This window comes from Mustela putorius, unplaced genomic scaffold (assembly GCF_011764305.1).
Source record: "Mustela putorius furo isolate JIRA1106 unplaced genomic scaffold, ASM1176430v1.1 tig00003845_pilon_pilon_pilon, whole genome shotgun sequence".
Taxonomy (NCBI): Eukaryota; Metazoa; Chordata; class Mammalia; order Carnivora; family Mustelidae; genus Mustela; species Mustela putorius.
In genome coordinates this window covers 91,712,378-91,725,468 of record NW_025421998.1, presented here as the reverse complement: position 1 = coordinate 91,725,468, position 13,091 = coordinate 91,712,378, and the positions used below count along the sequence as shown (strand labels likewise).

At 42.8% G+C, this 13,091-nt stretch overlaps 1 protein-coding gene across 1 annotated transcript in view; it reads left to right on the top strand.

Annotated features, from left to right (window-relative positions):
* The window catches only part of SVOPL (SVOP like), a 71,150-nt gene that overhangs the window by 36,446 nt on the left and 21,613 nt on the right, over positions 1-13,091 (top strand). Inside the window, exons 12-13 of the mRNA XM_004741684.3 lie at positions 494-575; positions 8,092-8,181. Coding sequence (XP_004741741.2) covers positions 494-575; positions 8,092-8,181 — 172 coding nt within the window. The remainder of the gene's footprint in view (positions 1-493; positions 576-8,091; positions 8,182-13,091) is intronic.

Below are 13,091 nucleotides of genomic sequence, written 5' to 3'. Positions count from 1 at the left end.
GAGATATTAGGATCTTTATGCCAACCTTCGTAGAACCCCAGGACTCTAGTTGTTTTCCAAATTATCTGGACCATTGTTATGACAGCTCAGGGAAACAGGTAACCTACCTGTAGGGTAAAAAATTCGTTTCACTCTCCATTTGCAATCCTAGAATGTCCTCAGTTGTAATCTCTATCATTCTGCAAACCACATCATTTCCCAAAAAGGGTAGTAGCAGAAGGGGTGCTCATCTGGGGCCCCAGGCTGGAACGGCACACGTGTTGGGGGGGGGTGGGAAGGACAGATGGGGAGTTGGGTTGAAGGTTGGGGTCCAGCATTTACTTTAGGACCCCACAGTCAGGCCAGGAGAGGAGCAGCACCTCTCCAGGACATGGTTATCTGTGGGCATGTATTAGCATCTGTAATGCTAAGCTGTGTGATGTGAGCACCTGTCAAGGCCATGGAAAGCCCTCCATGCTGCCTTTTCTAACTTTTCTGGTATCTTGTTCCCTAGTGCTGGCCTGATTGGCTTCCTCTTCATGCTGAGGGCTTTGGTGGCAGCCAACTTCAACACCATCTACATTTACACTGCTGAGGTCAGTTGTGGGTTGGTTACTCCCAAGACATGCAAGGCGAGCTACTTCGATTTCACCGAGCGTAATTTTCTTTATAGCTCCATCCCCTCATTGCAAATGGCAAGATTGCATTCTTCTTGACGGCTGAATAATATTCCATTGTAGATCCAGACCACATCTTCTTTATTCATCAGGTGCTGGATATTTGGGCTCTTTCCATCGTTTGGCTATTGTGGACATGGCAGCTATAAACATTGGGATGCAGGTGCCCCTTCAAATTAGTATTTTTGTATCTTTGGGTTAATATCTAGTAGAGCAATTGCTGGGTCGTAGGGTAGCTCTCTTTTTAACTTTTTGAGGAACCTACATACTGTTTTTCAGAATGGCTGCATCAGTGTGCCTTCCCACCAACAGTGTAGGAGGGTTCTTCTTTCCCCACATCCTCCGCAACACCTGTTGTTTCCTGTGTTGTTAGTTTTAGACATTTTGACAGGTGTGCGGTGGGGATCTCATTGTGGTTACGATTTGCATTTCACTCATGAATGTTCTTGAGCATCTTTTCATGTATCTGTTGGCCAACTGTATGTCTTTGGAAAAATGTCTATTCTTCTGCCCATTTTTTAGCTGGATTATTTTGGTTTGGGAGTTGAGTTTCATAAATTCTTCATATCTTTTGGATACTAACTATTAGGTATGTCATTAGCAAGTATCTTCTCCCATTCTTTAATGTTACTTTTTAAAAAAAAATATTTTATTTATTTATTTGACAGACGGAGATCACAGGTAGGCAGAGAGGCAAGCAGAGAGAGAGAGAGAGGGAAGCAGGCTCCCTGCCGAGCAGAGAGCCCGATGCGGGGATCAATCCCAGGACCCTGGGACCATGACCTTAGCCAAAGGCAGAGGCTTTAACCCACTGAGCCCCCCGGGCACCCCTCTTCTCCTATTCTGAAGACTGTCTTTTAATTTGATTGATTGCTTCCTTTGCTGTGCAGAAGCTTTGCATTTTGATGTAGTCCCAATAGTTTATTTTTGCTTTTGTTTCCTTGGCTTCAGGACACCTATTTAGTAAGAAGCTGATATCAGAAGTGACTGCCTGTGTCCTCTAGTATCTTAATTGTTTTCTGTCTCACATTTAAGGCTTGCAGCATTGTGAATTTATTTTTGTGTATGGTGTAAGAAAGCGGTCCCATTTTTGTTTTTCTTCATGTCGCGGTCCAGTTTTCCCAACACCATTTGTGGAAGAGATGATCTTTTATTCCATTGTATATTCCCTCCTGCTTCGTTAAGGATTAATTGATCATAGTTGTGGGTTCATTTCTGGGCTCTCTATTCTGTTCCTTTGATCTATGTGGTGTTTTTTTTTTTTTTTTTTTTTTTTTTTTTTTTGGTGCCAGGACCATACTATCTTGAACACTACAGCTTTGTAATATAGCTTGAAGTCCAGAATTGTGATGCCTCTAGCTTTGCTTTTCTTTTTCAAGATTGCTTTGGCTACTTAAGATCTTTTGTGGTTCCACACAAATTTTAGGATTATTTCATCTAGCTCTGTGAAAAATACCAGTGGTATTTTGATAAGGATTGCATTAAAGGTGTAGATTGCCTTGGGTAATATAGGCATTTTAACAATATTCGTTCTTCCACTCCATGAGCATGGAATATTTTTCCATTTCTCCGTGTCATCTTCAATTTCGTTGACCAGCGTTTTATAGTTTTGAGTACAGGTCTTTCATCTCTTTGGTTAGGTTTATTACTAGGTATCTAACGCTTTTTGGGACAATTAGAAATGGGGTCAATTTCTTGATTTCTCTTTCTGCTTCTTCATTATTGGTGTATAGAAATGCAACAGATTTTTTTTTTTTAATCCTACCACTTTACTGAAATTGTGTATCAGTTCCAGCAATTTTTAGTTGGAGTATTTTGGGTTTTTTATAAAGACTATTGTGTCATCTACAAATAGTGAAAGTTTGACTTCTTCCTTGCCCATTTGGATGGCTTTTATTTCTTTTTGTTGTCTGATTGCTGAGGCTAGGCCTTCCAGTACTGTGTTAAATAATAGTGTTGAGAGTGGATATTCCTGTCTTTTTCCTGATTATAGAGGAAACACTCTCCGTTGTCTTCACTGAGAATGATACTAGCCATGGGTTTTTCATATATGGCCTTTATTATGTTGAGGTATGTTCCCGCTAACCCTGCTTTGAGGGTTTTTATCATGAATAGATGTTGAAAGATCATGTGGTTCTTATTATTCTATTAATGTGATGTGTGTATCCTTCTGACTGATGGGCAAATGCTGAACCACCCTTGCAGCCCAGGAATAAATCCTACTTGATAGTGGTGGATGGTTCTTTTAATGTACTGTTGGATTCCATTTGCTAGTACATTATTGAGAATTTCTGCACCCATGTTCAGCAGGGATATTGGCCTGTGGTATTGTTATTTAGTGGAGTCTTTATCTGCTTTTGTTATCAGGATAATGCTGGCCTTATGGAATGAATTTGGAAGTTTTCCTTCTATTGCTTTTTTTGGAATAGTTTGAGAAGAATGGGTATTAACTCTTTATTATCTATCTATTTATTTATTTTTAAAATACTTTATTTATTTACTTGACAGAGAGAGATCACAAGTAGGCAGAGAGGCAGGCAGAGAGAGGGGGAAGCAGGCTCCCTGCTGAGCAGAGAGCCCAATGCAATTCGGGGCTGGATCCCAGGACCCTGGGATCACGACCTGAGCTGAAGGCAGAGGCTTTAACCCACTGAGCCACCTAGGCACACCCCTTAACTCTTTTTTAAGTGTTGGTAGAATTCACCCATGAAGCCATCTGGCCCTGGACTTGGCCTTGTTGGGTGATAGTCAATTACTTATTCAATTTCTTTGCTGACTATTGGCCTGTTCAAGTTTTCTGTTTCTTCCTGTTTGGTTTTCGTAGTTTTTATGTTTCTAGGAATTGATCCATTTCTTCTAGGTTGTCCAATTTGTTGACATAGAGTTTTTCATGATATTCTCTTGTAGTTGTTCATACTTCTGTGATGCTGGTTGTTACTTCTCTCTCATTTGTGATTTTATTTATTTGGGTCTTTTCTTTCTGATAAGTCTGGCTCTGGGGTTATATCAACTTTGTTTTTCAAAGAACCAGCTGCTGGTTTCATTGATCTGTTCTATTTTTTTCTAGTTTATCATTTATTTCTGCTCTTATCTTTATTTTTTCCTTCCTTCGGCTTGCCTCATTTTTCTTTTTCTAGCTCCTTTAGGTATAAGGTTAGGTTGTTTATTTGAGATTTTCTTACTGCTTGAGGTGGGCCTATACTGCTATGTACTTCCCTCTTAGGATCACTTTTGCTGCATCCCAAAGGTTTTGGCCATTGTGTTTTCATTTTCATTTGTTTCCATGTATTTTTAAATTTCTTCTTTGATTTCCTGTTTGACCCATTCATTGTTTACTAGCATGTTGTTTAACCTCCACATATTCATGGTATTTCCAAATTTTTTCTGTGGTTGACTTCAAGTTTCATAGAGTTGGGACCAGAAAATATGCATGGTATGGTCTCAGTCTTTTTGTACTTGTTGAGGCCTGACTGTGACGTAGAATGTGATCTATTCTGGAGAAGATTCTTTGTGCACTTGAAAAAAAGTGTGTATTCTGCTTTAGGATGGAATGTTCTGAATGTATCTGTTAAGTCCATCGGATCCAGTGTGTCATTCAAAGCCATTGTTTCCTTGTTGATTTTCTTCTTAGATGATGTGTCCTTTGATGTAAGTGGGGTGTTAACATCCCCTGCTGCTGCCACATTATCATCAGTGAGTTCCTTTGTTTGTAATTGTTTTATATATTTGGGTGTTCCCACTTTGGGGGCATAAATATTTACAATTGTTAGATCTTCTTGTTGGTTAGACCTCTTTATTATGACAGAATGCCCTTCATCTCTCATTACAGTCTTTGGTTTAAAATCTAGTTTGTCTGACTTATTGCTAGTCTGACTTTCTTGTGACACTCATTTACATGATAAATGATTCTCCATCCCTCACTTTCAATCTGCAGTTGTCTTTAGGTCTAACATACGTCTCTTGTGGGCTCTTGTTTTCGTATCCATTCTGACACCCTGTGTCTCTTGACTGGAACAGTTAATCCATTTACACTCAGGGTAATTTTTGATACATGTTTAGTGCCATTTTATTGTTTTGTGGTTGCATCTGCAGTTTTTCTCTGTTCCTTTCTTTGTTGCTTTTGGTCTCTCCACTCAGAGTCCCTTTCAGTATTTCTTGCAGGACTGGCTTAGTGGTCATGAACTTCTTCAGTTTTTGTTTGTTTGGGAAGTGCTTTCTCTCTCCTTCTATTCTGAATGACAGTCATGCTGAATGGAGAATATTCTTGGCTGCAGATTTTTCCCACTCAGCACTTTGAATATATCATGCCACTCTCTTCTGGCCTGCCAAGTTTCTGTTGAGCAATCTGCAGCTAGATTTATGGGTCTTCCTTTGTAAGTTAGGGACTTCTTTTGTGTTGCTGCTTTTAGGATTTTTCCTTGATCACTGTATTTGCAAATTTAGCTACAGTATGACTTAGTGTTGGCCTGCTCTTGATTTTGATGGGAGTTCTCTGTGCCTCCTGGATCCGGATGCCTATTTCCTCCCTCAAATTTGGGAAGCTTTCAGTGATTAATTCCTGAAGTCAATTTTCACACACACACCGCCCCCCTTCTTTCTCTTCCTCTTCTGGGATTCATAGGATACTGATGTTACTACATTTGATGGAGTCACTGAGTTTCCTAAGTCTGTTCTCATCCATAATTCTTCTTTCTCTCTCTCTCTCTCTCTTTTTTTTTTTTTTTTTTTTTGAAGATTTATTTATTTATTAGAGAGATGGAGAGAGACCACAAGCAGGCAGAGCAGCAGGCAGAGGGAGAGGGAGAAACAGGCTCCCTCGCTGAGCAGGGAGCCCAACGTGGGGCTCGATCCCAGGACCCTGCGATCATGACCTGAGCTGAAGGCAGCCGCTTAACTGACTGAGCCACCCAGGCACCCCTTCTTTTTCTCTTTTGTTCAGCTTCATTGTTTTCTCTTTCATCTTCTGTGTCACTTACTCATTCCTCTGCTTCTCCAGCCCTCAGTGCATTCAGTCTGTTTCTATTATCAGTTACAGCATTTTTCATTTCTGACTGATTCTTCAACTCTTTCATCCCTGTGGTAAGGGGCTCCCTGGAGTCTTCCATTCTTTTCTAAAGCCCAGCGAGTATCCTTACAAATTGTTGCTTCAAATTCTCCATCAGGCATGTCACTTATCTCTGTTCCACTTAGATTTGTGGCCCTGCGCTTAACTTGTTTCATTTGGGAGGAATTCCTCCATTTTAGCAATCTCTGTCTTCTGTGAGCCTGTTGGGTTTCCTACTCCTGAGAGTAATGGCTTTATGAGGAAGTGGTTCTATGGTGTCCAGGGCTTGGGGCTTCAGGGAGTGTCTCTGGTGTGTGCTGCGTGCACTCTGCTGCTGTGTTCTGACTACTCTGTCCCTCAGGCCAGTCGCCTGTAGAGGCTCCATACCTGCAGTGGGCAGTGTTTGGTCCTTGACCAGGATGTGGTGGGTTTTAACTGGGTGTGCTCCGATCTGCCTGTCAGATGAGACCTGAGGCTATTTCCACTAGAACTGAAGCCCCACAAGAGTTCCCTGGTCAGGAGATGTGTTGTGGGTGGCGGTTTCCACTGGTCTTCTCCAGAAGGGTCCCACTGCACTGGGCCAGAGGCACACTTGCCCAAGGGGGGCAATCCCAGCAGAGCGCAGTGGGGGAGGCTGCATTTGTTTTCATCTCCGGAAACGGAAATCTGTTCAGCTTACAGATAGGGTCTGTGCAAATCATTAAAGTCACAGAGAAAAATATTCTTTTCTCCCCATAGTGATAAAAAAATAGGAATTGACATAGTTGATCTGTGTAATCCAGTATGCTTCTGAAGTTACGTTTGAAATATCCAACTTAACATATTTTGGAATAAATTCATTTAAAAGGTCATTTCTAAGTAAATTTTTTGATACTAATTGTCTAAAAAAATCAAAGGCATGTACCTAAAGATGATTGTCTTTTATTACTCCACTCAGAGGACTTAAACTTTCTTTGCTCTGATATCACCACTATGTGTCTGAATCCATTGTTCTCAGTTATAGCCAGCAGTCTCATTTTCCAGAAAAAGAAAAAAAAAAACTCCCGAAAAAGGCACTCCACTCCCAGACCTTCTTATAAAAATACAACAATGCCTGCTGAGGCCAGACAGCTTCTTGACTTTACACTGGACAAATGGTGCTTAATAAAACGTGACCAAGTAAAGAGGCAATGTGCTTTGCTTTAGTGAATGGATTAAAAATTATGGGTATTGTAGAGCTTTAAGAGAATTCTCGAGTTTTGAAAAACCATACTTTCATAAAGCGTTCTCCCTATAAATTGTTAAGTACTATTTGCTTGCTTCTTAAACTTCTGCCAGTTCCTAGAAGAATTTAGAATTAAGGAAGTTCAGAACAAAGAAGTCTTATAATAAGTGTGAGAAAGTTGTACTGAGAAAGTAGATTATGGGGGCACCTGGGTGGCTCATTGAGTTAAGCGTCTGCCTTTGGCTCAGGTCATGATCTCAGGATCCTGGGATCCCAGCTCCCATGTCCATCTCCCTGTTTAGCAGGGAGCCTGCTTCTCCCTCTCTCTGTCCACCGGCCCCCAACTCATGCTGTCTCTCTCTCTTGAATAAAATCTTTTTTAAAAGGTAGATTATGCCATAAAATTCCAATTTATTTATTTATGTTTGTTTGCTTGTTTATTTAAAGATTTTATTTGTTAGAGAGAGCACAAACAGAAGGAGCAGCAGGCAGAGGGAGAAGCAGACTCCCCACTGAGCAAGAGCCCAATACGGGACTCGATTCCAGGACCTTGGGATCATGACCTGAGCAGAAGGCAGATGTTTAACCAACTGAGCCACCCCGGTGCCCCTGGGGGAGAACTTTCTTTACTTTCAGTAGGACTACTTTATACATTTATAGCTCTAAAGTGGAAGTCTTCTGTTTGATTCCAGAGCTTAACTGTTTGAAATTATACTTGGAATATTCAATTAAACACACTTTGCAGGGGTGCCTGGGTGGCTCAGTGGGTTAAAGCCTCTGCTTTGGGCTAAGGTCATGGTCCCAGGGTTAAGGGATGGAGCCCCGCATCGGGCTCTCTGCTCTGCAGGGAGCTTGCTTCCCCCCGCCCCTCTCTGCCTGCCTCTCTGCCTACTTGTGATCTCTGTCAAGTAAATAAATAAAATCTTTAAAAAGAAAAAATTAAAAAAAAACACATTTTGGAATTTGGTCATTTAAAGGCTCATTTCTAAGTGTTTATTTTTCTGATACTTAAAAATTCAATGTTGTGGTGCCTGAGAACACGAATGTCCTATATTTTCATAGCCTACACACCTGTCGGGAACAGCTGGTATTTGCTATATACGGAAGCCTGGCTGGGGGAGGAAGGGCAGGGGACTCGGAAAAGCAGGAGCCCAAGCTAACCGATGCTTCCTATGCTCCCCCTCCAGGTCTACCCCACCATGATGCGCGCTTTGGGGATGGGGACCAGTGGCTCCCTGTGTCGGATTGGAGCAATGGTGGCACCGTTTATATCCCAGGTACAGCCCAGGAGTCTCTGTAGCGGGGGGGGGGGGTATCCGTCTAAAGGAGAGGGGAAAGCGGGACACCGGGCTCTTTCAAGTGAAAGGTTTAAGCAGGGAATTTCTGTTGACGTCATGAGTCTTCTTGAGGGTTGTTTTCCCATTGTTGGGTGAATTGGGGTAGGGAAAGAGGCTAAGTAAATGTTTCCAGCCTTGTAGTTGGTCAGTAGCATGTATTTCATTGCGTGCACGATTTGGATTTTGTTGCACGTTGTTGCAGGAAGATGGAAAAGAAACGGAGGACATGAGAAGCTTGAGCAATTGAATATGAGTGGGTTTGAGCACGACCCTGTCCAGGGGTACAATCGAGAAGCACAGCATGGAAAGGCGGGGAGGGGACGTCTAGTGCTAGGGGAAACCAGGCGCTAGGATAAAATCCAGAGGTGGCCTGGACTCATGGATGGACCCTTGTTTCTGGAGGGAAACAGAGGCAGATAGGGTGACCAGGGTGGTTGTGTTTCCTCGAAGGGCTGATCTCTGCCTGCACTGGTCCTTCTCTGGAAATCTACCTGAGCTGGCTGCCGTGGGAGGTTCTGGTCCAGGCAGGGGAGGGACCCAGGCCCTTTCTTCCTCATGTTTGTCTGGGTCCGTGGTCATTCCTTCACCTTTCTGAGAATTCCAGATTTACGAACCTCTCCCTGAAGGCCAGTGTGCTATACTTGCCTGTGTACTTGGCCATCCCCGGAGTACGAAACGTGGATCTTTAGATCCGGCCAGCAGAAAACATGGTGTACTCTTTCTTCCTCCCAGAAAAGGGACAGTCACTAGCCAGGTCTGGTCAGATGGTCATACTCGAGCTCAATCAGCTGTGGCCGGAGCTCAAGGTGATCCGCAAATGCAGCTGGGGAAATGCAGTTTTCAAAGGAAAGGGGTTTTGTGGGCCGAACAGACAGTCACAAGCATTTCCTATAATTTAATACATTTCCCCCCCACTAGGCTATTATTCATTTGTTTTTAACTATTTGGGGAATGTTTTCTCCCCTCACCTTAAGGAAAAATGAGGGTAGCTCTTGTCTAGTGATTTTCAAGGTTTTTTTGTACTGCTTTCCCCATTTTCAGTAAAAAAAAAAAACCACACACAGTGATAAAAGACAGAAGTAAGATATGAATCCTGTTTCTGGATGATACAGCTCTGGTCTAGCTTATTTTCTGAACTTTAAGTAGAAATTGCATCTCTCTGTTTTTCAGCCACTTGAAACCTGTCTTTTGGGTATTCGTGGGTATTTTCCCTAGAGGCCACACAGCTTTTTGTGGCTTTGTGGATCGGGAAAGATCACCAACTGTGTCTCGGTCTTCTGGGGCCGTAGGCTCTGACTTGCTTTAGCCTCCTTGTGACCTCCAGGAAGGTCGCAACCTTTTACAGTTAAATCGCTCCTCTCGCAATGTCCCCTTCGTCTGTAAGATAAAGATCAAAACAGTACCCACCACATAGGTTTGTTCTGAGTATTAATACATGGAAAACACTTAGCCCAACTTTGGACACATAGTAAACACTGAATAGATGTTACCTAATAGCAATGATCACTAATAATGAAGGCCAAATGCTAAATGTTTCAAAGAAATATCTCTCAATAACAAAAATACAGGTTTTAAAAATCCAGTATTTTGAACACGGTGCAATTGGGATGTTTTGCTTTCTTAACGGGTTTGGATGGGAGGTCAGAATCCCAGATCTGTTGGCTCCTAGGATATCTGCTTGGGTTTGGGGTGGGGTGGGGTGAGCTGCTCCAGGCAGAGAGGAAGCCCTTGGCCCATCACTCTCGGGAGCTGATAATCCGACCTTGCGCCTTCCCTTGGACAAGCTTCTCAAACTTGGGTGCCATATCAGAATTACGAGGCGTGACTTGATAAGGAGAAGACTGCTGGATTCCACCCAGAGACTGAGGCTGAGTAAGGGACCACCAGGGTCGTTCTAACAAGTACTCAGAGCAAACCTGCTGAGACTGGCCTGTGGACGGCCTTCAGGCCAGGCCATCCACAGGCGGAATAACAACTGGGAGAGAAGCTTTGCTTTCACTTAATTCTTCCTCTTCCTCCTTCCCTTCTCAACCTTCTTCCCCTTCCTCCTCCTCTTTTTGCCCTTTATTTAGGAACTTCTTATAATGACCCATTTAACAAGTTGACTTCAAAGTACTTGCCTGCAAATCTACATACAGTTTGGCAGTTAGAAAACACACACACACACACACACACACACCAAGCTACAGTATCTGATGGTGTAGAATTGAGAATTCTTTTATTCCAATTCAACCTTCAGTCACCATTTGTTGCCCACTTACTCTGTGGCTGGATTGTTCTAGTTCCATTTTTTAGTGTCTGTAAAGAAGCCAGACGAGGTTCCAGGGGTGAGTGGGAACTGGCCTGCACTGCCTTGTGAAAATGAACTTCTAAATTTTCAAGCAGTTCTGCGATCTGGTTGATGTCCCATCAGATCATAAAATTACCCAGAGTGGTAGTATTTGGACCCTGGACATTGGCACCTGGTAGCAGTGGGACTTTTTTGGGGAAAGGCTGTTGAAGCGTTTGGCGGCGCACCACAAGATTCTCTCTCTCAAGAGACTGGCATTCAAGTTGGGAGTTTATCAATATGCTAACTATTAAGATAATTCCACCTTCTAGAAGGGCTTGGGAGGTAATATGATAGTGAGTCAAAGTGCTGACAGGCCTTTTTAGGCAAAACCTCTCTGGGAAGGTGACATTGGAGCTGAAACCTGAAATACGAGAAGTTGACAACTGACAGAGAAAAAACATTTCCAGTAGGATACCTGCTGGCACAGAAGAAGCTGGAGAAGCCAGAGATGGGTGTGTTCCAGGAATAGAAACTTGGTGTGATACGCAGAATGGAGACACATGCTGGGAGAGAAAGTGCCTTAGAGGCATCGTGAGGACTTGGGAGTTCGTCCTGAGAATAGTGAGAAATAATTTAAGGGTTTTAAGCAGGATGCAGGATCAGTTCTGCATTTTGAAAAGAGCGCTCTGCTTGCTGTTTAGTGAACTGTGGGGCTGGGTAGGGCCAGGGTAGAACAAGTTTATGGTAAGATTTTAATCTCAGGTTGCCATGTCCTACTCCTGTGAAAAGAGATTTTAGAATTCTGGAAGATGTTTCTCTTAGGTCAAGGAAGAAACTACATAAAAAATTTAAATTTCTGCCCAGAAAAAAAGAAAAATCTACCATAAATAAAAATGAAAGCCAAATGTTTATCTTTCAGGGCTCTCAAAAAGCTTGAACTCCATTGCCCCAGCTAAGTAGTGACTTCGTTGTCCTGTCAAATCCCTGACTGGCTACGTGGAATCCCAGTGAATCAATGCATGAGATTGTAGACCGCACTTCGCAAGTTAATGGGGATGAAAAAAATACACATTTCATTTTTTCCTAAGTAATTTCTAATATGCAGTACTTTCAAAAAGTTTTCATTTGAGTTAGCATGGGGGAGGGGGGCAGAGAAGCAGGCTCCCTGCTGAGCAGGGAGTCAGACACGGGGCTGGACGCCAGGACGCCGGGATCATGACCTGAGCTGAAGGCAGATGCTTAACTGACTGAGCCACCCAGGCGCCCGGCTAATAAGCAGTATACTTACCGAGTAACTACGTGTGTATCGTGAAAGATAAACCAAGCTGGACACTAAAGGGGCGAGGACGTATTTTGGTCAGTAGTAACTATTGCAATAGGGAAGACCCCAGGGTGAATGGAAATCAACTTTGGTTCGTGCCGGGGTGGCTGGCATTTTACAGGGAGAATGTCGGGGTGGGGTGGTGGACCAAGAGAAGTGAAAAATTGCAAAAAGTGGAAACAAGGGGTTTGGCCCATGTGAAGCCTGTACAAATGTTGTACCTCCAGGTGCTGACTGGCACAAAGGGGCGGACTTGAGTTTCTCCTGCAGGCACGTGAAGTGGAACGGAGGGTCATCTTGGGGCTGTGGCCCTCAGCTGCTGGAAACCAGTCTAGTGTTGGTTTGGGTCTTTTATAGACCAAGGTTGGGGCTGGGTGAGAAGAGGCTTAGAGCCGTCTAGCTAGAGTTTGGTCTAGGAGAGGGTGTTTGTCAGTTTTTTTTTTTTGACATAGGGTCATAACTAGCCTTGTGTTTATTGTATTTTCAGTAATTTGATTTCCATGTGATTTTTCTTCTCTGCTAAAAACACAAAAGTTACAAATTTGAGTTAAAATGTCATTACCTAAAATATTTTATCTGAGATAACAAATACAAATATTTATTTTTTTATTTTTTAAAGGATTTATTTACACATGTTGGGGAGTACACAGTACAACACATGCTGGGGAGAGGGACAGAAAGAGACAGTGAGAGAAGCAGACACCCCACTGAGTGCTGAACCTGATAGTGGGCTCAACCCCATGACCCTGAGATCGTCACCTGAGCTGAAATCAAGAGTTGGACACTTAACCAACTGAGCCATCCAGGTGCCCCACAAATACAAATATATATATATATATATATATATATATATTTTTTTTTTTTTTTTTTAAGATTTTATTTATTTATTTGACAGAGAGAGAGAGAGATATCACAAGTAGGCAGAGAGGAAGGGAAGCAGGCTCCCTGCTGAGCAGACAGCACCATGTGGGGCTCGATCCCAGGACCCTGAGATCATGACCTGAGTCGAAGGCAGAGGTTTTAACCCACTGAGCCACCCAGGTGCCCACACAAATACAAATATTTTAATGAAGTTCTTTCATGATCTCTAACTATATGTATGTATGAATGAACATGTATATACATTTTACCCAAATATGATCACAATTCATATACTTTTTAAAATTTAGATATGACTGGGCCCTTGGGTGACTCAGTGGGTTAAGCCTCTGCCTTTGGCTCAGGTCATGATCTCAGGGTCCTGGGATCAAGTCCCAC